The 27,159-nt window shown below is 42.9% G+C and overlaps 1 protein-coding gene across 4 annotated transcripts; it reads left to right on the plus strand.

Moving 5' to 3' along the window:
* The first annotated feature begins 8,771 nt into the window (after positions 1–8,771).
* Positions 8,772–25,916, plus strand: PAIP2 (poly(A) binding protein interacting protein 2). Of its 4 annotated transcripts, none has more exons than XM_077825450.1 (5): positions 8,773–8,920; positions 11,008–11,115; positions 15,959–16,118; positions 21,483–21,662; positions 24,837–25,916. In XM_077825450.1, the coding sequence occupies exons 2-5, from the start codon at positions 11,105–11,107 to the stop codon at positions 24,891–24,893; spliced, it is 408 nt and encodes a 135-aa protein (XP_077681576.1). In that variant the 5' UTR covers positions 8,773–8,920; positions 11,008–11,104; the 3' UTR covers positions 24,894–25,916. The 4 variants fall into 4 exon arrangements, with proteins under 4 accessions (XP_077681577.1, XP_077681576.1, XP_077681575.1 ...); XM_077825449.1 differs by having other exon boundaries at positions 8,782–8,920; positions 10,939–11,115; XM_077825451.1 differs by lacking the exon at positions 11,008–11,115 and having other exon boundaries at positions 8,772–8,920.
* The last annotated feature ends 1,243 nt before the right edge of the window (positions 25,917–27,159 follow it).

Raw genomic sequence — 27,159 nt, forward strand, 5'->3', positions numbered from 1 at the left:
CTAGTGATGATAAAAAAGTTGAAGTCAAACCGTCATTCATTCATCATATGATATTCCACTCTGTTCAAATTCTCTATTCGGTCCTGATCACACGGCCCCATTGCTGGTAGTGCCTCACTCCACTCAACTGTTGGTGTTTTATAGGCCAGGCATCTGTAAAAGCTACGTAAAGGTTGAGTAGAATCTAGAAGTTGCTGTTGTAGATTAAGAATCAAGTGTATACTTTTTTTCAGTTGTCTTAACAAACACTTACTGTCTTCTTCACTTAAGGATTGGATTTAAATGCCTTCATTAGTCAACTTCTAGACTGAAGTCTTTGCTTCTTCCAGTACTTTTTCAATGGATAGCTCTCTGATCCAAATGTAGCTTCTATTGCTGGACAAAGATCTGCTACTGTTGTAGCAGATGCCTGGATGGCATTGTTTAATGACCCAAGTGGTTTCAACAGTAGATTTACAAGAGAGAGAATGGCAATAGTCTTCTCTGAACATAGTAGCAAAAGTAATCCACCAGCCTCACTACTTAGATCCATCCCATCTTGGTAGATACTTTCCAAAGCCAGTAATAACGGCTGGAGTAATTTTAAGACAACAGCCAAGGATTGCTCATGAGAAAGCCAGCGGGTTTTCCCAGGTTGGACTAATTTGAACTTCAGTCCCAGTGTGTCTTCTATATTTTCCAAGATATTCAGTCTTTTTGGACTCTTGCTGAAAAAAATGTAATGAAGACATTAAATGTATAGCTTTTTTTAGTGTCTTTAAGATTCTGCAGCTTGTACTAGTGCTAGTTGGAGTAGATGGCCTCTGCAGTGTGTATAGGAGAGATTAGGGTTACACTTTTCTCTGAGCAAAGCTTGTATTCCACCATGTCTTCCAGAGGAGTTTGCAGCTGTATCAAATGCCCAAGCAGCCATCTGTTTGGGGTCCAATTGACGAGCATTTAACTCCTCTAAGATGTGGGTTGTCACAGATGCGGCCGATGTGACTTCTATAACTTGAACATCTAGAAATGCATCTACTGGCCTACCCCTGATATCAAGATAATGTACACAATGACTTGATGCCCATTTGCATCGGTGCATTCATCAGCCATGTATGCAAATTTTTTGAATGTGGTGAGAGTTCTTCACTTTTTCAACTGTTGAGTCTTTCACTGTTGCATCGTATGCTTCTAGCCAGTCAGTTGAGTTTCTCGCAGAAGGATAGTGAGCATTTGCTGGTCTTGTTCGGAACCAGTGTTCAACTTCAGGATGAACAAGTGACAATGAACTTAACATTGGCTTCCAGTTTGTAGAGTGTGGTATCTCTTGCTTAAATAGAAAGTAGGATGCCACAACCATGTTTGTTCGCATGAACTGTGTTGTCTCCAGCATTCTTAATAGCCTCATTAAGTACTTCTAAAATTGGCTTTGAAAGTGGGCTTATAAGACTTTCTACATGTTGATGTACTCCAGAGGCCTGGTGTTTTTGCAGCCTTTTCACATAGTTTGTCAGCATTGGCTTTGCTGATCGGTTTGACAAACCAAGCTCCTCCACTTTTACCAATTAGAGCATTGGGAAGCTTTCCTTCTTTGTAAGCTTTTTTGCAAGAGGTGCACCAGTAGCCATCTTTTGTAACTTCAATAAATGGGAACACTTTGACCAACAAACACTGGGAACTGCCTTTAGGTTTTGGAGACACTGTTTCTTCAATAGGTAGCTGTATTTGTGCTTCGGCTGGGTTGGATGTAGATATACCACTTGAACCTTCAGATGACATGCTGATATATTCTTGGTTCTTGATGTGGTGTTCACCTTGGTTAGTTTTTAAGGCTTTTGAGTGGAAAAATTGTTTTTTGTCTTTTCACTTTGACCTGCAACATATAAAAGAGAGATAAAGTAAATGTTTTGTTAGGATAATGCAAATTTAACATAAGGATAAAGGTCTAGATTTCTAAAAAAATAATTTTTTTTAAAATGTATTTAATTTAAATTGACTCTTGAAAAGTAAGCCATCATGGGATAAGAGGGAAGTCCTCTCATGGATCAGTAACTGGTTAAAAGATGGTAAATAGGAATAAATTATCAGTTTTCAGAATGGAGGGAGATAAATAGTGGTATCCCTGAGGGGTCGGTATTGGGACCATTACTGTTCAACATGTTCATAAATGATCTGGAAAAATGGATAAACAGTGAGGTGGCAAAATTTGCAGATGATACAAAACTATTCAAGATAGTTAAGTCCCAGGCAGACTGCGAAGAGTTACAAAGGGATCTTACAAAACTGGGTGACTGGGCACCAAAATGGTAGATGAAATTCAACGTTGATAAATGCAAAGTAATGCACATTGGAAAACAATCTCAACTATACGTACAAAATGATGGAGTCTGAATTAGCTGTTAACACTTAAGAAAGGGATCTGGGAGGCATGGATAGTTCTCTGAAAACATCCACTCACTGCAGCAGCAGCAGTCAAAAAAGCAAACAATGTTGGGAATCATTAGCTATCCCTTTCTTACTCAGACAGAAAATATCATATTGCCTCTATATAAATCAGTGGTACGTCCACACCTTGAATACTATGTGCAGATCTGGTCACCCCATCCCAAAAAAAGAGATAATGGAATGGGAAAAGGTACAGAGATGGGCAACTAAAATGATTAGGGGTATGAAACAGGAGGAGAGATTAAAATGACTGGGAATTGTCAGCTTAGCAAAGAGACGACTAAGGGGGGATACGATAGAGGTCTATAAAATCTTGACTTGTGTGAAGAAAGTGAATAAGGAAATGTTATTTAATCCTTCACATATCACAAGAACTAGTAGTCACCCAATGAAATTAACAGGCAGCAGGTTTTAAAAAAAACAAAAGGAAGTACTTCTTCACACAACATAAAGTCAACGCGTGGAACTCTTTGCCAGGGGATGCTGTGAAGACCAAAACTATAACAGGATTAAAAAAAAGAGCTAGATAAATTCCTGGAGAATAGGTCCATCAGTGGCTATTAGGCAGGATCGGGAGGGATACAATACCATGCTCTGAATGTCCCTAGCCTGTTTGCCAGAAGCTGGGAATGGGCAACAAGGGATGGATCACTTGATGATTACCTGTTCTGTTTATTCCCTCTGAAGCACCTGGCCTTGACCACTGTTGGAAGACTCAATACTGGGCTGTATAGATCATTGATCTGACCCAGTATGACCATTCTTATGTAAAAATTAATTATAAAAATGTTTAGTACAGAAACTCTCAAGATAGCAACGATGTGGGATAACAACCTTGGCAAATAATGCATTTTAAAAATCTTGGTCTACTAGGAAATATATTTATATAAGTTTCCATTCCCAGTCACACATCTAGCATTCTGGAGCAAAGTCACTAAAATATAGTCCAACAAACAAATGTTTATTTAACGTGCCCCTCACTTTTCCCTCCACCGCACCCCACTCGCCGGTGTTGTCCCTGGTCAGTGGAGATTTAGAGTTCAGAGATGCTTTCACATGAGTACACCTCCCAGGTGGGGGCAAGAAGGCACCTTGCTTGTTCCTCCAGCAGCTCCCTGTTCGCTCTGGCCACTGCTGTGCGTTGTTCCACTGTTCACTCCACCACTCTGTTGCCAGTGGCCCTGCGCAGTCACCTTCTGCTGCCATCTGCCACTGTGACCTCTGCAAGTTGGTCTCTTGAGGTTCCACCCAGCTCTCAGTGATTTCAGCTGAGCTGTCAGTGGGGGAACCTCGCAGCTCTTGCAATCTGGGCTATGTCTTCCACAGAAACACTGTCCCCACAGCAGGACTAAGCACTTAGACCTGATTATCAGTGATTTCAGCTGCAGTGGTGACTTAACAAAAGACTATCTATGGAGCCTAATGAGCTCTGTCTTTAAACAATGGAGAGGGACAGGTCCCCACCCTCTCTCTTGATGCCCTCAATCAGCACAGGCTAAGTACAGTTCTACTGCCCTTTACTCCTACAATAAAAACATTATTTCATCTCTTCCCCCCCCCCACCCCGCATTCAACTGAGTTATAACCCAACCCCAGCCAAAATCTGTCAATGGGGCAACGCAGCTCTGTTTGCTGGATACCTAGGTAGATTAGGTGTGAATGAAAATATAGTCTAGTCCTGCGGCCTTTTCCCCCAGCTCATCACTAGCTGTCAGGGAGAGCTCATTTAGACTTTGCTTACAAATCATCATTTGAAATTATCAGGTTGGCCAACATCACCGAAATGAATGCACTGACATTGTCATAAAAAACAACAGCTGTGTAAGGAAGCTAGTCTATGTTCATACTTTTCAAATCTATTATACTTTTTCAGATACAAGTATTTTATCATACACTCTATATGCTTTTAAAGTGTGTATTAATGTTTCAATTTCAATTCAGATTTCCAAACAGTCACTAAATTGGCATGTAACTAGTTCACAAAACTTGTGGGGGGGGGGGGGGGCGGTAGGGAAATCACTGGCAGCAACATTAGCTAGTGCAGAGAACTAAGTCTAATGCACAGGTATCTGCATTACTAGCAAACATAAATGGGGCAGGAGGCAGCTGTTCCTTCTCCCAGGAAAGGTGAGGATAAAAGTAACATTTTGTACTCTTGATTACTCTCAGACAACTTAAAGCTTTTCAACTTCCTTATTCACACAGCTGCAGACTAACCCAGAACTACTCTCTGGCTCACTCAGTGTATTTTGTGACTTGTGTCAACTCTTTAGCTAAGCTCCCTGGGACAGGAAACATCTCTCTTTCTGTCATATACAGTTCCTGGCTTGCAGTTGGGAACAGAACTTTGCCCTCTCATAGGCTGCCTCACTCACCACTGGGAAAAGGAGTTTCACATAGTGTCCATCTCACCATCAGCCTATAGCACCCAGCTCAGTGTTGGGGCAAAAACTATATTCTTCTAGGTCACATACAGCTCCTGATTCGGTTATAAAGGACCACATCCCTGAATGTGTCTTGGATAATGCCCAGCTCACAGTCAGAGCAGGAAGTATGTCCCTTTGTCTCATACAGTGCCTGGCTTGTTTGTCTGTAACATCGCTGTTGTATGCCAGACATTGAGGGTGACAAAATCAAATATCCCTGAATGGGGGTTCGAAAGGCTTGGGGGGAATGGGTTTATAGAGCTACAAAGTTTTGTTAGCAAAAGCTGCCTTTTGCTGACAACAGGAGGTGTATACACTACAAAGCTACTTTTGGTGGCAAAACCTGTTTTTCGTCAACAAAATAAAACCACCTCAACAAGGCCTTGTCTACACTATAAACTTTTGTCAATAAAAGTTATGCTGCTTGAATTAAAGCACTTTAAAACCACTGTTGTATGTCCACACTAGCTCCTCGTGTTGTCAAAGTGCATCCACACTAACAGCTCTTGCATCGACACAGAAAGCAGTACACTGCAGTAGCTATCTCACTGTGCAACTGGCCATAGGGTATTTTGGGAAGGGTCTGCAATGCCTCCTGGGGCAGGTGTCTCAAGCTCCTCGTTCCAGGGGCATCCTAGTAGATTTTCAACTGAAGTGTGGTGGCGGGAGGGAGACAGCAGGCTGACTGACCCATCCTGAGGTGGGGGGGGGGGACACCCCTGGCTGTGCTCAGCACAGCAGTCTCTCCCCAAGCTGCCTCTCTGCCTGCCTATGGTTCTGTGATTCCCTCCGAATTCTCCCACAGCCAGGAGCAGCATCCTGAACAGCTCTGTGAGTTCTCTGTGCTGAGGAATGTCAAAGCAGCACAGCTGTCGTCCTGCCCGCCCCTTCCCCCCAGCAGTAGTCTGCCTGCTGCTGTGTTCCTAGTGCAGGGCAGAACAGAAGCATTCCACCTTAATGATTTTCTCTTTGTTCCCCAAACAGAGCAGCAGGCTCAGCTGTCAGATACTTCCCGAAGCTTTGAAAGGGGAGGCAGGCATGCTTGCAGGGCAGCAGAGATGTAAACAGTGAGCAAGAGCAAGGCATTGTGGGATAGTGGTGGAAGTCAGTTATGTCAACAGAACAACTAGCAGTCTCTACATTGATGCTTTGTCACTTTAACTTTGCTGCAAAAAGCTTTTTGTTTCTTCTTAAGGTGGTTTTATTTTATTGGCAAAACATCAGAGTTTTGCTGCTAAAAGTAGTTTTGTACAGTGTGTACACCTCTCCTGGTTTGTCAGCAAAAGCTGCCTTTTGATGGCAAAACTTTGTAGTGTAAACAAGGCCTTAGAAATGAGTTGATGAACTTGTTCTAGTTCCAGATGGATGGCTGTGCTCATTCACAGTTGTTCCTTTTGTTGGCTACATCAGCCACGATGAGGCTAAGAAAGGCGTGGTGGTGACTGAACTCAGAAAGGGGGCTGCCCAATCACAACTCGGGCAGCATGGAGGAAGAACCTCCATGAAACTTCATTCTCCCCAGCTGTTGATATGGTCCTTGTCATCAACACTAAACTAACTCCTCTTCCCCATACACAGATGAAGTAACTGTATATTGTGAGGATCCCTAAAGAGGTTGAAGGGGGATGGGAATCCCCATTGGCCTCCCTTTTGTTTGCTAATGTTACCTCAGGGCTAATGCACCCTCCCACCACCTTCACCCTCCTTAATAGCTGGTGAGTGGCCCTTGTTACAGCTCCACTGGCCCTGCTCCTTCACACACTCATGTGGAGGTGAAGAAGTCCCGTCATGGTGTGGTACACAGCACATGGGGTGTTTGCACCCCGGGCACAGGCTGCTGTGGTTCTGCCCTGTCCTCTTGAGCATTGCTAGCAGGACACTCGGTGGAGTTGCCCTGAAAGAGCTTCAAGTGCTATTTGTTTCTCAGTGTGACTTATGTCACAGCACATTTCCTATGTGGTCCTAGAGCGTATGGGGTTTTTCTTCCTCTCAGGGCTTGTCTACACTTACCCCACGAGTGGTGTGTGGCGATCAATGCATCAGTGGTTGATTTAATGGGTCTAGTGGAGGCCCACTAAATCAACGGCAGATCACTGTCCCATCTACTCCTGTACACCATCTGAAGGAGAAGCGTGAGGGGAGTTGACGGGAGAGTGTCTCCCGTCGACATAGCATAGTGTGGTCCCCTAGATGTAAGTACGTCCACTTCAGCTACATTATTCATATAGCTGAAATTGCATAACTTGGGTGGATCTCTCTTCCCCACCACCCCCCCATAGTGTAGACAAGGCCTCAGTAACATCTCCTCTCTCAGACAGTCACATGAGTTGAAAGTTATTTACAGTGAGCAGAAAGACAAAAGAGTGTGGTAATACTCCAGTGCTACCACACCCAGCGTGCTAGACAGACAGGAGGCTGAGTGCCAAATTTTGGGCTGGCTGTTGCAGCGATGGGAGCAGAGATGTTGGCCAGGATATCCACTGCTGCGGGGCTCCTGCCAGCTAGGCCAGAATTCCACAGGGCAGGCTGAGGCCCCCATAGTGTGGGGAGCAGGAGTAAAGGCATTCTGACTTGTCAGCACATGTTGCTGGTGGCACATACAAAGCTGGGTTGTGGAGGTTTTACATGTCACCTTTCCCAGACATGCCTGGACACACCAGGTTCACACAAGCCCACCTCTTAGTATTCTCCCGTGCTTGTTGCTCGAATAAGGTGAAAGGCTCCCTAGTCCTTTGTCTCCTGAACAGTATTCCAGCACCAGGCAAGACTGAAGTGTGGTGCCTTTAGACAGTAACAACCCATCCTGTGTTGCAGGATTGTTCTCAGAAGGACTTGGATTTTTTAAAACTATTTATGTAGGAGGTTTTCATAAGTTTATAAATCCTTGCCATGTAAATCTCTGCCACAAACCAATCATTACAACAATGAGCTTTGTTTAAAGAGACATTAACAGGAATATTGTCCTCAGAGCTTTTATTTAACAGGTATTACAGAGTGAGCATTATTCCAACACCTATGCTGTTTCTAGTGATTTTATTGAGTGAAACTCTGCACACACATATTTGACACGTCTGTCACACATTAACATTCACAAACATTGGATAGGGTGCTGTTTGTTCGCAGGTGAATGTACTTTGGCTATTGAATACATGGTAACCAAGTACCCACGGAACTGTCAGGTCTCTGTCTATTTTGCTGGGTATGGTAGCATCGGTGTACTAACTTTTCCATGACTGCCACCCACCTCCCCTGTTGTTTTGGCCTGTTCCTTGCGGGCTTGGCTGTTTGTTCCCAGCACGAGGCTACCCCAGTCCAGACGGTACCGAGCTCTGGTAGTGCCTGGCTGCCAACACATGTGGCGGGGCCGTGGAAGATCCGCTATGAAGGGGACAGGAGTCCAGTGATCACCCCACAGCTCCTACACTAGTGAGGCAGCTGCACCAACACCTGCTCAGCACCTATGGCTGCAAAGCAAACAAAACCCAGGAGTCCTGGCCCCACAGCATACGCTGAGTCTGCCCCATGCATCCCTCCATCCTGGCCTCTCCCACAGAGCCAGAAGATGGAGACTTGGCTCACTCCGCACTCACCCCCTCCGACTACAGGTCCCAGCATGTAATGCTTCTTTTTCATCGCTCTACCTTCGATGTTCAAGATGGAGGCATAACCCCCGCCCCAGACTACAAGTCCCAGTATGCAGCGCGGCGCGTCCGAGCCAGTCAGCGTTCTGCTCCTGCGCTTCAAGTGGAGGCCGTCGACGCGGAAAAGACTGCGAATCCCGGCTTGCAGCGCGCCACCTCTCCGCCGGTGTCCCTTAGATGACCTGCCCCAAGTCGGCGCATGGCGTGCCGGGAAGTGTAGTGCACTGTCTGGTTCCGGAGCGGAGGGGGCGTGGCTTGTGAGGTCACATAGGTAGCGGAAGTGATTTCACATCCGGCCTGGCTGTTGTGTTTGGAAGGGGAAAGGGGTGGAGGGAGAAGAACCCGAATAAAGAGTGGGGGGGCACGAGGCGGAAGAGACCAGCTCGGAGCCCCAGCGCGCACCCTCTGCCATCCCGCTCCCAACAGCAGGTGGGCCCGGGGAGGTGGGGTTCGAGCCAGCCCGGCTGGGGGAAGGTGGTGGGGACCGTTCCTCCCCCCGGGCTCTGTGCGGGGGAGGGAGGCTCCCCTGAAGGATCCGGAGCCGAAGGCCTAGGTCGTCTAATGGCGCCTGTCTATTGTCTCGGGCTCTCCATCCGGGTACTGTGGGGGAAGAAAGGGGTGTCTCTGGCCGCGCGCGTGGCATGATGGGATAGCACTCGCCCCCTCACACACACAGACGAGATCGGCGAGGTGGCCTTATTGTTGGCGAACAAAGCGCGCGCGGCGGGGAGTAGGCGGGGCGTCGGGCACACGCGCGCGACAGAGTGGTGAGCTTCGGGCGCGCGCCTGGGGGGTTCAGCTGCTCCCTGCGGCTCGCGCGGGGACTCGTCACCGGGAGGGGGGTGGGGCTTGGGCATGCCGCGGCTACTCCGCTTGCGGGACCTGCCTCCTTGGCAACTCGCCGGGCATCCCTGCAGGGACCTCCACATGGGAGCGCGGCCCTGGTGGGGGGTGGGCTCTCCGGGGCAGCAGCGCGGAGCCTGCGGGCTCATGAGGAGAGGGCTTGGGGCACAGCCCTAGCTGGCGTGGCCATCCCTAGCGCTGGGGCAGCCTTCGGGAGGCAGAGACATGTGCTTGGCGAGCCGCCACGGGAGGGGAGCAAGTTGGATCCGGGCCGGGGAAGGGCAGTGGCACTCTGCCCCCCTGCATGGAGCGGGACCAGGGATTCAGCCACCTGCCGTTCGGTGCCTGGTCCCGTTCTCGCTGCCGTAAGGCGCCGTGCCGTGCGGAGTGCTCTGCAACAGAGCAGCCCCTCTAGGTCCGAGTGCTGCCCAGGTTCGGGGGATGCCCTGGGCAGGAACCGTACTGGAGCTCAGCTCCGGTAATAAATAGTTCCAGTCCAGCTGCTGTCTGTCCAGTTGACAGGTTTCAGAGTAGCGGCTGTGTTAGTCTGTATCCGTAAAAAGAACTGGAGGACTTGTGGCACCTTAGAGACTCTCACATTTATTAGAGCATAAGCGTTCGTGAGCTACAGCTCACTCCGTGGGATGCATGCTGATGAAGTGAGCTGTAGCTCACGAACACTTATGCTCTAATAAATTGGTTAGTCTCTAAGGTGCCACAAGTCCTCCTTTTGTCCAGTTGAGTGATGCTACGGAAACAGCTTAAACTTCTAATTGAGATAATGGTGTAACGGAACCCCACACAAATAGTTGGCACTTCTATAGGGCTTTCTATCTGAGAGCTTCAAAATGTTTATTTCACAACTTAATTAAATTTGTGATGCCTTCCATCTCAGCACTTTAAAGCCTTCTCATAAACATTAATTAAAACCATCTTCGCCCCTGTGAAGAAGATACTATGTCCATTTTATATATATATACTATATTTGGCTTGCCCAAAATCACACAGCGTAAGTTTTTCTTCACTATGCCTTGAAATTTGTAAGTGGGTGGATCTCTGTATTAATGCCTTTCTACAGTTGGCTACAAAAGGCTTTAGGAGTTTTAGCAGGCTTGCTGTTAAAATATAGGCATTTTTTACCTGAATGAAACTGACTTGGGCTAACCAGTTCTGACTTAGAATTGAAACAGAACAGGCTGCCTTGACTTTCAAGTCTGTTCTTATTGCATCTTGATTTCAGTTTAGTATTAATAGTGATTTCTATGCTATTTGTCCGATCACGCTAACAAAGCTTCGTTTCTCAGTTTATTCACTAGCACGTCCATTAAGGAAAACTGAAGTATTTTTGAAATATTCTTCTATGCAGAGTGATATGTTTGCATCCTGCATGGATTTTATCATATGGCTTCCCCATATCGTTAATTGGTTTCTTAATCTTGTTTATTTAGTAATTGGCTCTTGCTAAATCTGTTTAGATAATGTGACCAAGAATTTAGTGAAGCCAGAGCCAGAGAAATAAAATTGCAGTAGTGTAAACAAACATAACACTGCAGTGAGGTTTTTTATTCTTTTGGCATAGTAACATAACTTTGCTTAATGTTCAGTCAACTGCTACCAGTAAATGTTAAGAGGATGCTGTTGGTCAGTCTCTACAGTACTGCTTAATACTTTAGAAATTTGGAAGGAGCTCTATCAGTTTTTGTAGAGGAACATTGGAATTACTGTACTGAATTACATCTGTGGACCGTCCAGTCCAGTGGTCAGCACCAGATGCTTTGGAGGTAGGTGCAAGAATCCCCTCAGTAAGTAGATATGGGTTAATCTCCCCCTATGAAGGGTCTCCTCTTAATCCATAATAGAGATCTGTTTTAAGACCTGAAACATGAGCCTTTTTCTCTTTCAAAACTTTTCGTTAACGTTAACTACTATAGGTCTGGATAGTCTTATGATCCATATTCACATCTAGTCTCTTTGAATCGTGCTAAATTCTTGTCCTTAATCTTCAAACTAAATATGCATTGTGTGAAAATATTTTCTTTTAATCAATCCTAAATCTGCCTGCCACCTTTTAATTTCAGCAAATGTTCCTTTACTCTGATGTTATGAGACAGAGAACAAAAGCTGCTGATCTACTTTCTCTACACCATTTACTTTTATATGTGCTAATCATGCCTCCTTTCTAAACTAAACAGTCTCAATCTTTTAAATCTCTCCATGAGAGTTCTTCCATGCCCCTAATCATTCTTATTGCTTTTCTCTGACCCATCTCTAGTTATGGCATATCTGTTTTGAGATTGAGTGACCACGCACACTATTCCAGATGAAGCTGTTTCATTATGGCATAACTTTTCTGAAGTCCCCACCCTGTTACATAGTCATCAATATATTAAACACTCAATCTGATAATGACAGGTTTCAGAGTAGCAGCCGTGTTAGTCTGTATTCACAAAAAGAAAAGAGTACTAGTGGCACCTTAGAGACTAACCAATTTTTTTGAGCATAAGCTTTCGTGAGCTACAGCTCACTTCATCGGATGCATGAATGCATTCATGCATCCGATGAAGTGAGCTGTAGCTCACGAAAGCTTATGCTCAAATAAATTGGTTAGTCTCTAAGGTGCCACTAGTACTCTTTTCTTTTTGTCAGTTTGATAAGTGAACAGCAGGTTGCCTCAGTGTTCCTTATAGCCACAATAAAAATTGACCACTATTCCTACTGTTTTGTGTGTCAGCTGTTTTTGATCCATGACAGTGTTCTGCCTCTCACTTCCTGACTCCTTGGTTCCTTTAGTAGCCTCTAGGGTGGGATTTTTTTTCAAAGGCTTTTTGAAAGTCTAGTTTGTCAGCCTGCCCTCCTTTATCCACTGCTTTACTGAACCAGCCAAATTACATGTGCAACCACATCCTATTTCTAGTGCTACAGAAACTATCAAGACTATTTTAATTTGTCTGCCTAATGAATGTGATCAGTTATGAAGATTAACTGATCATGCTTTGGAGAAGTGGAGATATACTGCATGTTGCATTAAAAATGATTTTTTTATTCAGTAAGAGCTGCAGAAAATTGAAATACACAGAATTATCTTTCTGGGTTAGGCACTAGCAAGGGATTCAAGAAATCTGAATTCAGTTTCTTTGTGTCGTTGGGCAAATCACTTTGTGCCTAAGTTCCTACTTGTAAAAACACTTCTCTTCCTCATAAGGCTGTGGAGGATAATACCATACATATTTGGGAGGTGCTTAGCTATATTGGGGGACTATAAATGACTAGATAGATCTTTCTTCATACTTTGTATGGATTTTAATAAAACAGGATAGATTATATCTATATGCTAATTCCTGGAAAAAAATCTGGGTAATTACGCTGGTGTGCAAAAAGTCACATGTAATGTTGATCTCCAAACTAAGGGGGTGGGGAAGAACTTGCCATAGAAGGGAAAGATGACATAAATTCTAGAAAGCTTTTTAATTTTGTAAACTTCTAAATGTAAGCTGCAAAGAGTGAAGAGTAAAATACTGTAAATAAAGTCATTTTTAAAAAGTACAAATGTAAACAAGCATATGAATTGTCATGTTGGTTTTAATGCTCTTCAGCTTAATATAGGACTACAAAAGTGTTTCAGTAAAACTCCAGAAAAAGAATCCACTATGTTCTTTATCCTGCTAATTGCTAACCAGGCAGTAATCTCATTTCTGATCTCATTTTGTTGCATTTTCTGTTGAGTTAAACTGACTTTGTTTTCCTTTGTTTTGGATTATAAAGTCCATAATGGAACAAACTGGAGTGGTAGCTGCTAATCTTCCTCATCAACACTATACAATACCAGGTTGATTTCAAAAAGGCATATAGAAGATCTTTGTTCAATGTCTTGTTGATATTTAGACAAGCTGAAGCTTTGACCTAGAACTCTCATAATCCAAGAATCAATTTCTCTGAAGCAATCTATGGCATATCTATCCAAAGATAGAATCCAGCGTTTCTAAGCCCTAATAGCTAATATGGCTACTGTAGTAAGCGTACCAGGGTGTACATGGGTGGTTTTTAAGACTCTCATCTTTCGATACAGCCAATTACTTACTCAAAAACTTACTTTGACAGTATCTCTCTGTATCCCCAGCTGGTTTGATAAAGTTGATTTTGTTCACCTTCTGCTTGATCCACTTTTACATCATCTCAATAAAGAGATCTGCAAAGTCATAATCTTGTTTTGAACTAATATCTCACACAAATTATTGTGATGTCGTAGTATCAATGACCTCACTACAGCATCCAGTAGGAGGAGAAATTGGGCTGCCAAGAAGGAACTCTGAATGTGAACACAGCTCCCTTAATTATAGTAAATGGCGAGAAAAACACCATGAAATGCATAAGGTGATTAGATTCAAAAGTAAACATGGTGTCTTGGGGTCAGAATAGTCAAGTTTCCTAAGACTAGTAAAAGAATGTCTAGGTTTAAATGCAGCATAGACCAAAACATTGGCCTTTTAGTTTGGACTGTCAGGTTCTTTGTTTTCAGTTTTTACCATTTTTTAAAATTTGTAAATTTTGTTTGTGTTTTACAAAAGCTATTCAGTTTTTACTGATTTTTTTTTCACCCAGATTTTGGACTAAAGTACATGAAAATACTGATTATGTTAAGAAAATCCAATCCATTACATTAGGTAGATGTGTTATTGAGTCTAAGTGTAAATGCTTGGCTGTCAGAGCAAGGCAGTGTCGTGAAAGATGTGCATGTGTACGTACTCTTAATGTGCAGTTCAGAATAAACCACAGCATTAAACTGCTTTTATTTTCAATACTCTTACTTTTCTCTTTGCTTTTTTCTGTCCTCCCATCCCTGAATGTTAATCCCAATATTTAGCCAGAATAATAGTTAGGTTTTGTGCCACTTTTCACCCATTTTTAATTTTTGTAATAAACACTGATAAATTCCAGGGAAATCTTAAACAAAATAAACTGAAAATGAAGGGCTGAATAACCACTCTTCTGTTTACAACTCAAATAGATTCAGAAGTGATATGTTTCTGTTTGATCTTCATGGCCTGCCAGCCTTGTAAAAGGGTTATGATACTGAATACTATTGAACCTACACCTTGTAAACTGGCAAAGACTAAAATTAAAGTCTAGGTTTAAATTACAAATGCAGTTTTATAACAAAGATTTGAATTTTTTCACATATTATACCTGCCAGAGTCCTGAACTCAAAAACTCTGTATGCTATGATGACTTCCTTGTGTACTGCAGGGCTAATGCAGAATCCTGACCTCAAAAGGAGAAATTGACTCTAGAATTTATGCAAATGTGTTAATGCTAAACATACTGAGAGTGATTTGGGATCTATGACAAGCTTGTCTTGTCTTCCAGTTTATCCTAAATATGATCTCTTAGATGAAATTCCTCAGTCAGTGGGCTTTTGTTAATGGGGTAACTATAGAATTGTCCCATCAAAGGCCTGGTCTACACTAGGAAAATTAAGATTGCTTAATTACATCACTGGAGGAGGGGGGGGAAATCCACACACCCCTGAGCAGCATAGTTAAGGCAACCTAACCTCCAGCATAGATGGCTACAATACCACCTCTCCTGGAGATTACCTGTTCTGACAGTAGAATCCCTCTCATCAGTTTAGGTAGTTTTAATGCTGAAGTGCTACAGTGGTGCAGTTGTGCTGCTGTAGCATTTCAAGTGTAGACAAGCCCAAAGTGGCTGCGTATGAGAGAACCAAATTAAAATACAGTGACTGCAGTCTCTCTGAACTTTCCCAGGGTGTCTGAGCAGTGAAATGACCATCTGAAAGTCCATCCATGCATGCGTGGTGTTCTGTAAAAAGTCTCACTTTTTAGACCACCTCCACCTTGCCCCAGTCTCCTCAAAAGAATTCAATCCCCTGAAACATTAGTTACCTCATCTGTAGTAGTAGGGATAATGTCTTTATGGGGACTTTAATTCAGAAAAGAGGTTATAAAGGTACAGGTATGTTGAAAACTCACTTTTGAACACTTTCCCAATCATTTTGCTCATATCTACAAAAAAACCTTTGCTTTCAAAGTTGTGTGTGTTGGCAAGTGCTGCAGCAACTCCACTGTAGTGTAGATGCTTACGACAGTGACGAAGAGAGTTTTTCTGTCACTAGTAAATCCATCCCCATGAGAGGTGGTAGCTAAGTCAAAGGACTAATTCTTCCATTGACGTAGGGTGTCTACACCGGGGCTTAGGTTGGCTTAACGTACCTGAATTCATCTCTCTGAACTCTTCTCACCCCTGAGTGATGTAGCTAGGTTGACCTAAGCTTTAGGTGTAGATCAGCAGGCCTCTTAGTGTTTTGGTGGGGCTTATTGAGGTAATTACAAGGAAAACTTCTTGAATGTACACAGAGCAGAGTTTAAAATGTAAATTGAACTTCTGTTAGGGTTCTCCCACATTTTGCCATTATGTGACTTTTGCTTAGCTAGCAGAAGTTGTAACTCTGTGGGGTGGTGGTCATTTACAAGCTCCACAACTACGCTTGATTTTTCTGTTGGTGACTGGAGTCTGTAAATACAGGTCCGGTGTTTACTAATGGTTACTGGATGGGGTTTATACAGATGCCAAATTTAAGTCTTTGATTACTGCAATTACTTTCAGGCTTCAACTCAAAGGCTCAACCATGAAAGATCCAAGTCGCAGCAGTACTAGCCCAAGCATCATCAACGAAGATGTGATTATTAATGGTCACTCTCATGAAGACGACAATCCATTCGCTGAGTATATGTGGATGGAAAATGAAGAGGAGTTTAACAGACAGGTAAGTTGCTTTACAGTTTTCAGATCTGTTGTGGTGTATTCCACTTGTGTTTCTAGCTCACAGGGAAGACAGCATGGTCTAGTGACTGGAGTAGAGACTAGGTAGTCTGTAGACCTGGGCTCTAGTCTTGATTCTGCCACTGGGTTGCTGATGTTACTGTAGGAAAGTTTCAATCAGTGATTCGATTACCCCACCAGTAAAATAAGTAACTGCCCATCTTTTGATGACTGGATGAAAAACACTGTAGAAGTACAGTTTTGTTTTATTAGCACAGAATTACATGAGAATATGCTATGTGTAAAGCTGTCTTCCACAGTGTGGCTTACAGGAAAGAACTGTGGGTTCGAAGACTTCTCATGAGACCCTTTGTGTGTGTGTGTGGGGGGGGGGGTAATCTCATGAGGCCAGGTTACTGTGCTTTTAAGATATAACTAGGTGAAAAACATGCCTACAAGTACACCATTGGCCTTTATAAATCCACCTGCAGAACCCTACTTGGTCATGGGAATCTTGAGGCAACATAGTATTAGAGGGGGAGTTGGTAGTGACCCCTATATTTAAGTGCCTAATGCTTTCCTTTATAAAAGATTTTTGACTTCTTTCTTGAAGGATTTACACCTGTTTACAGCAGGCCTCTGAAATTCTTAGAAGACTTTGGATTTAGAAAAGTGCTTCTTTCTCTGCACTATGAAATTTCATTTGTTGTTTGTGTTACAAACTTATGAAAATCTCCATTTTCTTCTCACTTGCACTGTTAGCAATATTGTGCTGCCAAAATAATTAAATATGAACATCCTTACTCAAAACCAGCTTTGGGAATCTGAAGCTGCTTTGATGGGCAGCTGCAGGGGGGTTCCCTGCTGCCCGCGAAGGCCAGGCTGGGCTGTTGTGGGGTTGCCACCTGCGGCTGGTCAGCTGCGGGGCTCCCACTGTCACGAGTGTTGCCATAGGGCACAGCTTCCGTGACATCATCTTAGCCTTAATTATGTCGTTTTTAGAGTATTCACTTACGCTCTTACTCAGGTGCTTCCCCTAACCCTTTTCCAAACACACACACACCCCTCGCTCAAGTGAATTCAATGGTGTTTTCAACCCAGGCTAGCTGGCCTGGTTGGAGTCGTGGGTTAGAGCCTGGGTTCTTCCTTCATTCAGGCTGGTAACCTTCTTATCGTGCAGTGAGGACACAGGCTAAACCTATTTGAGTGCTGATAGCCTTCCATTGCCTTCCCACAATTCCTCTTGCACACCCAGGACAGACAAGTAGACAGGTTCTCCCACAATTCACTAGGAAAGAATCAGAGTGGCTTAGCTTACTGCAGTACAGAGAACCATGCGATATTTCAAGCAGTCAAGGGATAAGAGGAAAGGTCCTGTCCTGGATCAGTAACTGGTTAAAAGACAGGAAATGGTAAAAATAAATGGTCCGTTTTCAGAATGGCGAGATGTATATAGAGGTGTCTCCCAGGGATCTGTACTGAGATCAGTGCTGTTCAACATATTCATAAATGATCTGGAAAAAGGGGTAAATAGGTGGCAAGATTTGCAGATGGCACAAAATTACTCAAGATAAGTCCAAAGCAGACTGCAAGGAGTTCATAGAATCATAGAATATCAGGGTTGGAAGGGACCTCAGGAGGTCATCTAGTCCAAACCCCTGCTGAAAAGCAGGACCAATCCCCAATTAAATCATCCCAGCCAGGGCTTTGTCAAGCCTGACCTTAAAAACTTCTAAGGAAGGAGATTCCACCACCTCCCGAGGCAACGCATTCCAGTGTTTCACCACCCTCCTAGTGAAAAAGTTTTTCCTAATATCCAACCTAAACCTCCCCCACTGCAACTTGAGACCATTACTCCTTGTCCTGTCCTCTTCTACCACTGAGAATAGTCTAGAACCATCCTCTCTGGAACCACCTCTCAGGTAGTTGAAAGCAGCTATCAAATCCCCCCTCATTCTTCTCTTCTGCAGACTAAACAATCCCAGTTCCCTCAGCCTCTCCTCATAAGTCATGTGTTCCAGACCCCTAATCATTTTTGTTGCTCTTCGCTGGACTCTTTCCAATTTATCCACATCGTTCTTGTAGTGTGGGGCCCAAAACTGGACACAGTACTCCAGATGAGGCCTCACCAATGTCGAATAGAGGGGGACGATCACGTCCCTCGATCTGCTCGCTATGCCCCTGCTTATACATCCCAAAATGCCATTGGCCTTCTTGGCAACAAGGGCACACTGCTGACTCATATCCAGCTTCTCGTCCACTGTCACCCCTAGGTCCTTTTCCGCAGAACTGCTGCCTAGCCATTCGGTCCCTAGTCTGTAGCTGTGCATTCGGTTCTTCCGTCCTAAGTGCAGGACCCTGCACTTATCCTTATTGAACCTCATCAGATTTCTTTTGGCCCAATCCTCCAATTTGTCTAGGTCCCTCTGTATCCTATCCCTGCCCTCCAGCGTATCTACCACTCCTCCCAGTTTAGTATCATCCGCAAATTTGCTGAGAATGCAATCCACACCATCCTCCAGATCATTTATGAAGATATTGAACAAAACCGGCCCCAGGACTGACCCCTGGGGCACTCCACTTGACACCGGCTGCCAACTAGACATGGAGCCATTGATCACTACCCGTTGAGCCCGACAATCTAGCCAACTTTCTACCCACCTTATAGTGCATTCATCCAGCCCGTACTTCTTTAACTTGCTGACAAGAATACTGTGGGAGACCGTGTCAAAAGCTTTGCTAAAGTCAAGAAACAATACATCCACTTGCTTTCCCTTCATCCAGAGAACCAGTAGTCTCATCATAGAAGGCGATTAGATTAGTCAGGCATGACCTTCCCTTGGTGAATCCATGCTGGCTGTTCCTGATCACTTTCCTCTCATGTAAGTGCTTCAGGATTGATTCTTTGAGGACCTGCTGCATGATTTTTCCGGGGACTGAAGTGAGGCTGACTGGCCTGTAGTTCCCAGGATCCTCCTCCTTCCCTTTTTTAAAGATTGGCACTACATTAGCCTTTTTCCAGTCATCCGGGACTTCCCCCGTTCGCCACGAGTTTTCAAAGATAGTGGCCAATGGCTCTGCAATCACAGCCGCCAGTTCCTTTAGCACTCTCGGATGCAACTCGTCCGGCCCCATGAACTTATGCACGTCCAGCTTTTCTAAATAGTCCCTAACCACCTCTTTCTCCACAGAGGGCTGGTCATCTGTTCCCCATGTTGTGATGCCCAGCGCAGCAGTCTGGGAGCTGACCTTGTTAGTGAAGACAGAGGCAAAAAAAGCATTGAGTACATTAGCTTTTTCCACATCCTCTGTCACTAGGTTGCCTCCCTCATTCATTAAGGGGCCCACGCTTTCCTTGGCTTTCTTCTTGTTGCCAACATACCTGAAGAAACCCTTCTTACAAAGGGATCTCACAAAACTGGGTGACTGGGCAACACAATGTACTCCTCGAGGAGTTCTGCACCACTGCACAATACAGAATTTTGTGGAAATTAATGTTGGGCTTGCAGAATTTCCATTTTTCCCCATAGAAATAGGCTGCAGAGATGTTGGCCACCACTAGGGGCTGCTGGACCTGGCAGAGCCCAGCTCACAAATAGAAGACAAGGCTGTGTTGAGGGAGAGGGAACTGGAAGGTTTCCAGCAGCTGCAGTTTCCCACACACCCTGAAGTAAGGAGACAGCAACACGCAGGAAATGCTGAGCAAGCCCTGGGACCTAGCATCAGGCTGTTTCTCCCTCTGAATCCCTGGGCTCTAGGAGGGTAGGGTCTGCGTGTCTGGGCTGGGGGGAGAGGGAACGCGGAGCTGGGCTCTGGGGGTAGGGTGTGTGTGTGTGTCTGGGCCGGGGGGGGCCACAGCTGGGCTCTGGGGGAGAGTGAGTGTCTGGCAGGCTCGGGTGGGAGAGGGCAAAGAAACAGGAACTGGGTTGTCATAGGGATTTCTTTAACTCTCTGCTCCTGGGGAAGTTTCTTTTGTCTGTATTGTTACAGACATGCTGACCGGTGTTTTGAAATAAATTAACAAAATAATTGAAACTGGCATGATTACATAGTGTTGTTTTGACAAATATTGTGTGCAGAATTTTTAATTTTTTGGAGCAGAATTCCCCCAGGAGTAACAATGGCAGATGAATTAAATGTTGATAAATTCAAAGTAATGCACATTGGAAAATGTAATCCCAACTATATATACAAAATGATGGGATCTAAATTAGCTGTTACCATTAAAGAAAGAGACATTGTTGATAGTTTTCTGAAAACATCTGCTCAATATGTAGTGGCAGTCAAAAAAGCTCAATATTAGGAAGCATTAGGAAAGGAATAGATAATAAGACAGAAAATAGCATAGTAACACTTTATAAATCCATGGTATGTGCTCACACCTTGAATAGTGTGCGCCAGTCTGATCACCACATCTGAAAAAGATCTATTAGAATAGAAAAAGGTACAGAGAAGGGCAAGAAAAACAACTAATGGTATGGAACAGCTTCCCTGTGAGGAGAGATTAAAAAGACTGGGACTTTTCAGCTTGGAAAAGAGACCACTGTGGGTGATATGAGAGAGGTCTATAAAATCTTGACTGGGTGGAGAAAGTGAGGAGGTATTGTTTACTCTTTCATGTAGCACAAGAACCAGGGATCAGCCAATGAAATTAATAGGTAGCAGGATTAAAACAAACAAAAGGAAGTACTACTTCACACAATGCACAGTCAATGTGTGGAACTCATTGCCAGGGGATGTTGTAAAGGCCAAAAATTTTAACTCAGTTCAAAAAAAGAACTTGATAAGTTCATGGAGGATGGGTCCATCAATGGCTGTTAGCCAAAATGTCAAGGATGCAACCCCAGGCTCTGGGTGTCTCTAGCCTCTGACTGCCAGAAGCTGAGAGTTGATGATGGGATGGGTTGCTCAATGATTACCTGTTCTGTTCATTCCCTCTGAAGCACCTGGCATTGGCCGCTGTTGGAAGACAGGGTACTGGGTTAGATGGACCATTGGTATTACGCAGTGGGGTTGTTTTTGTGTTCTTATATGTCCCCCAAAAATCCTAGTTATACACACACACGGGCACAGAACCAGTGACCGCACGGTAATTCACGCAGGGCTTTGCACTGTGGCTGCTCACACCTGGGTGCTGAGTTAACTGTGCAGATATGATAGGTTGAGAACCACTGCTCCATTTACCATTGTGGGCTGCATATGCAGCTGTCTGTGTTGTGGGCTGTGTCCACACAATACATATTCTACCGGTGTAGCCATGAGGATGTCACATGGACTGCAGCTGTGTGCTGATTGGGTCGAGGGTTGAGAACCACTGCCATAGAGACACTTACCCACCAGAACACTCTTTTCCCCTTTCTAACTTTAGATTGAAGAGGAGTTATGGGAAGAAGAATTTATTGAGCGTTGTTTCCAGGAAATGCTGGAAGAGGAGGAAGAACATGAGTGGTTTATTCCCGCTCGAGACCTCCCACAAACAATGGATCAAATCCAGGACCAGTTTAATGACCTCGTTATCAGTGACAGCTCATCACTGGAGGATCTGGTGGTATGTTTCCTCTCTGCTTGTTCTTAATAACTTTGTATTTGAAATTTTAAAAAAAAATCACCTTCCAAAAGACTCTGCGTGCTTTGATGGGTCATTAAAATGGCTAATAAAAAAAACCAACAGCAACAACCAATTATCAGTAATATCATGGCTCTCCAGCTCGGATCCCATACATAATCCAGAAATCTCTTTAACCTGATATGCACTTGTAGGGGGAAATACTAAATTATTAGATACAGTACTGTTTATACCAAAAATGGTATGGAATGTGATAGTGGCTGAAGTTCTTTGGGATTGTCCATAGAATTGCATGGGTGTTTTGCACAGTTCATGCCACAAATACTAGTGGTGTGTGGGTGTATACGCTGCTTGGCAGAAATCATTACTAAATGAAAGGCAAAAGGTTGAACATACTGACTGCATAGCATGTAATCCAACAGCAATGGTTTAATTTAACAGCTCTTGTTACAGACAAAGTCTGATATACATCCAGACCTCATGTTAACTATCACAGAATTTGGCATGTTGGAAATAGAGCCTTAGGACTGAAATAATACAGTCCAGATATAGCTTGAGATATATTGGAAGAACATTTTGAAAGAGATTACCGAAATTTGTATTGACTGTAGCCAGTATCATTAATTATTGATTTGTCAGGCCAAAACTTTAAAATAGGTGGAGATGATCTTGTTACTTGTACTTAGGAATGATTATTTGTGCCAGGAAAACTAAACCTTCTGCAAAAACTTAGTGTAAATCTTGCTAACTCTCCTTTACAAGTGTTAGGGGGCTTATTCCTTCACCCACTTACTTCCCTGGTCCTTCTCTCATGAACAGAGAGCAACAATACCCAAAGTCCAAAGGTGCAAACAATTCGATATTTGTTGGGGTGAACTTCCAGCATGCATAATTCTAGTTTCCTTCCTTAGTGTCCCCCTTCCCAGCTCTGAAACCACAGAGCCTTACCTGTGTCCCTGTTCCCATTCCTGCCCTTAGCTAAACATGATTCCAATTTCCAACCTCCATTCCCTGTTCCCATTTCCCTCCCTTACTTCCTGATTGACTGCAGACTATATAGTAAAACTTGAGTTCTGCTTAGCTATACCTTAACCAATCATTTTACTGAAATTTAACTAACCAATCCTAAAATATTGTAACACGATTATTTCATCAATTATATCCCACCACCTTAATTAGTTTACACCCAGCAAAATTAATTATACAGCAGACAAATGATCACAGAACCGGAGAAAAAGAAAAGGAGTACTTGTGGCACCTTAGAGACTAACCAATTTATTTGAGCATGAGCTTTCGTGAGCTACAGCTCACTTCTAGAACCAGACAGAGATTATACAGACAAACAATAGGGAAATGGGGACTACAATGACAGAACAACAAAGAAATGAGGATTTCACATCCCAGCTATTGATAAGTGAGTTCTTGCCAGACAGGATGCTATCAAACTAAGTTTCCTTTTATATCTTCTAGGCACTTACTTCCCTTTCTCTGGAGGCGATAGGCATTATCAGGACAGGATTGTATTCCTAACAGCCCAATAGCACCTTATTTCAATGTGACTAGTTTGGAATGTGAGGATGTGACCTGTCCCTTCCCAGCTTATGGCTGCCTCTGTTGCTTAGACAAAGGCCTTAGCCTAAGAACAGGGCCTCAGACTGTCACAGTAAGAGAAGGCCCTTACACCAGCAGACAGTGATTTTGATTCTTTTATACTGCTATAACTAGCTAAGTGATGATACACCTAAATTCTTAGAGTATAGGCCTTTACAGACAGGCCTGAATATCTATATCCTAACAAGTACTTGGAAGTATTTTAATGTCTAGGTTCCTAAAATAAGAACTGTTCTTAAATTTACAAAGATGTTGAAATGAACTAAAAGTACCCAAACAAGCTTCAGAAAGTACCTGTTAGCCCAGAATAGTTAACTTGCAAGAGCAACTAGTATAAAATGTTATCACTGACACTCCCAAAAGCAAGGGAACTACATGGCAGTGCTGAGACATACGCTGACACTTATTACAGCTGCCTAATGTCCCTGATATTCAGTGCACACCCTCTTGCAGCTGCCTTCAGTGCAATGGCTATTGACCCATGATAGAGGTACACAGGGTACTTTCAGTAATGTTGGACTTCTCTAGAAATCCGACAGTAGAGAGAGATTAATGCTAGTGATCAACCACACACTAAACTGTACTGCTGAAATGTTCTTGTGGACTTGAAGTTTCTTGTTAAATATCGATACTTCACAATAAGCCTTGAAAAAATAAAATTGTAACTTCTAGGCCAATGTATCTTTCAGCCCAATGACTCAAGATAGCAAAACATACAACTGGCCTAAAATATAAAGTGGTAACCAAGATGCTGATGACAAAACTAATGTGTAAACCAATTAAGAGTTTAAATAAATTCATGCTTCCAGCTATCCCAGTTTCTGTTCTCTTCCTTTGTTAGGCAATACATGGAAATTGTGTAAAGTGAAGTTTCTCTTGGTGCTGCTTATTGCCCAAATGGAAGTTCTTACATTCCTGAGTTCTCTGGAAATGCTATAGGGTGGCTAATTATGAAATAAGCACATTCATATTATATTTCAACATAACTCTTCTTTGAAGGAAAAACCAGTCAGTCAATGGCTTAAAATTATTTAAATCTAACGTCAAGTCTGTTTGCTTATGTTACATACAGAATGGGTCTACAAACAAATGTATAAGGTTAAAGACCATGTGACACTTGTCCAGAGTCAATTTGACTGAATTAAAACTCTGGTGCTTTGGGTGTTTTTGGGAGACTACAGGCTTTAACTTACAGCTTTCCAGGGAAGGGACTTTCTCCTTAGGCACTATGCGAATAAGTACTAAACACAAAACTAAACTAAACACTAAACTAAATAAGTACTAACACAATGGGACTCTGATTTAATTGAAGCCTCTAGGTGCTGCTGCTGTTTGGGTTTGTTTTTTTTTAAAAAAAGATATTAATAGCCATGATGAACAGGTGAAGGGTTCTAAACCTCTTTGCACTGGATTTAGTGTATTCAAGAACTCACGTTAAATTGTCTGTCACTTTAAACTTGTAAACTATGGCTATGAACAATGCTTTGATTGGTCAGGAAAAGTGAGATATAAGTAATACCGTGATTTGGTTGTCTTTCTCCCCAGGTCAAGAGTAATCTGAATCCAAACGCAAAGGAGTTTGTTCCAGGGGTGAAGTACTAAATATATGAGTAGACTGGGCCCTCTTTTGGTGGATGTAGCACAATTTCCACACTGTGAAGCCAGTATTAGAAGATTTAATTGTAAAAGCTCTCTCTTCTCGTCACTGTGTTACACTTATGCATTGCCAAAGTTTTGTTAGTCTTGCATGCTTAATAAAAGTGCTGAGACTGTTATTAAGTAAAAAGCTGTCAAAAGTTTAATGAAAACATAATTGGACCCTGGCTTTCTGTGAAGGAGACAGTGAGGTAAGAAGCACCAGTCAAGTTGAGACAAAGTACCAAATTTTTTAAAACCTCTTGCAGACTCTGTCTTTTTAACAGGATTTAACTAAGGATGGTCTGTTACTAAAACATGTCAACTGGTGTTAATTTGCACCTGATAATGCCTTAACTTAAAAATAAAAGCAAGGTTATCGGATCATTATGCAAATTAGCTAACTTTCCGTTTCAGTATTTTTACTAATGTTAATTTTTTCCTTATCAAGAAAAACTTTACTTCATGCTCTTCTTTTTGAGAAGTGTAAATGAACTATCATACCAGACTTTCACAGACCTGTACAGAGTCCTAGATCTCAGCTACTGAACTAACAAATAAGCAGTTGGAAGAAATTTCCTGTATTTACAGTCTATCATGTTACAAATGTTTGTTTCACTTCCTAATTACATTTAAGGAGATGTGAGTTTCATCACAATTTCTTCCAAGAACTTGGATACATAGCACACTGTCTATGTAACTTTTAGCATACAACCTTAAGATAGCTGGATTTAACCAAGAAACCTTTAGCGTTAGTGATTTGAGTGGTGCTTTTCCCTTGCTTTGTTTAATCATCACTACACAATAGTCTACAGCACAACAACTTTTTTCTTTTAATAAAGCTAGAACAGTTTTGGCTTCTTAAACTTCATATTTGGGTAGGTTAAGCTGCCATACGTGTTCAGTGTGAATAGTGTTTAAGTTGAAAATATTGTAAAAAAATTATATTTTTTCAAAAATATTTAAAAAAATAAATAATAGTAGAAATGATTTGGTGATTGTCTCTTTTAATATGCACCCTGCTCAGACACTTGCATTTGGTAGTGTGAGGAAATGAGGGGGATAATTCTGCACTACCCCAGCAAGACTAGTACTTTAGGTTTTAATGAGTGGTGCTCCTTGTAACAGGCTAGACCAAAGTAATGACTTGAAGTTGGTATCTGGTTTACTTCTCCTTTCTTCATACTAGCATTTCCTTGACAATCTTCCCTTAGGTACATTTATTACTACTACTAATGGCAGTTCAACTCCATCATTGCTTGCAGTATTGCAAACCCTGGTATAGACAGTGCCCAGCTGATGGCACCATTGAGGGACAATGGCTAAAACTGTCAGAAGCTTTCAGAAGCTTTTATGGCACAATCTGAGTCCTGCCACACTTTGGGTGTCACAGACAAATTGCGCCTGAATGCAGCTGATAATGAAAAGCTGTTGGAAGACACTGGAAAGGGACTTAAATGATCATTATGGGTATAGTGGGTAGCTTCAGAGGGTTGGCAGAATAGAGATGGATCCTAATTTCCACCCAGCTAGCTTTGTTTAATGTTGCACTTAAAGCTGAACTGACTTTCTCTGAGATGAACCCGAATCCTTTCTGTCCTTCTACTTATATGTACTCTTGACAATGCCAGCATTTTATTTTAGAAGCTTTGTTTCCATTCAAATCTACTGGATTACTTCCTCTTCTGATGGTAGGCATGTTGAGTAATTTATTCACACACGGGTATTTGGTAATCTAAGCACCCATTTCTAGTACTGATCAGCAACTTTAATATTTTCTACATTTAGAATGAGAAATCACCACCTAGAAGAATCTCTGGAGATTAGGGGGGAAAATAAGATGAATTTGACAATCTAGTATAAATCCACACTATTGGAGGCCATGCCCACTTTCAAGATATTTACAGATTCTACCAAACTAGACCAACTAACCTCAAACTGCACCCACTGGCCTCTCCAACATCTTATGACATCTGTCTCCATTTACTAGCCCTGTCCCCTCCTAAATCATTCCCCTTTCTAATACATGTCTCATCAGGTCTGTAGCTGACTTCTTAAGGGAAGCAACAAAAACCTTGATCTCATCACTTCCTTTCTTCCATTTCCTTTGAAGAATAGTGCTTAGAGCCTAATATCAGTATCAAATGTTAGGTGAACATGAAATGTGTCAAGTTAAAAAAATAAATAAATAAAAAAGAAATGCCACACTACTAGGGTTCCCCCCCACCTGCAG

This window comes from Eretmochelys imbricata, chromosome 8 (genome assembly GCF_965152235.1).
Source record: "Eretmochelys imbricata isolate rEreImb1 chromosome 8, rEreImb1.hap1, whole genome shotgun sequence".
NCBI lineage: Eukaryota > Metazoa > Chordata > Testudines > Cheloniidae > Eretmochelys > Eretmochelys imbricata.

Excerpts from the sequence above, each read along its gene's own strand:
- PAIP2 (XM_077825450.1), top strand. Across the intron at positions 16,119-21,482 it reads AAGAGGAGTTTAACAGACAG|ATTGAAGAGGAGTTATGGGA; the intron begins GTAAGTTGCTTT and ends TTCTAACTTTAG. Across the intron at positions 21,663-24,836 it reads CATCACTGGAGGATCTGGTG|GTCAAGAGTAATCTGAATCC; the intron begins GTATGTTTCCTC and ends CTTTCTCCCCAG.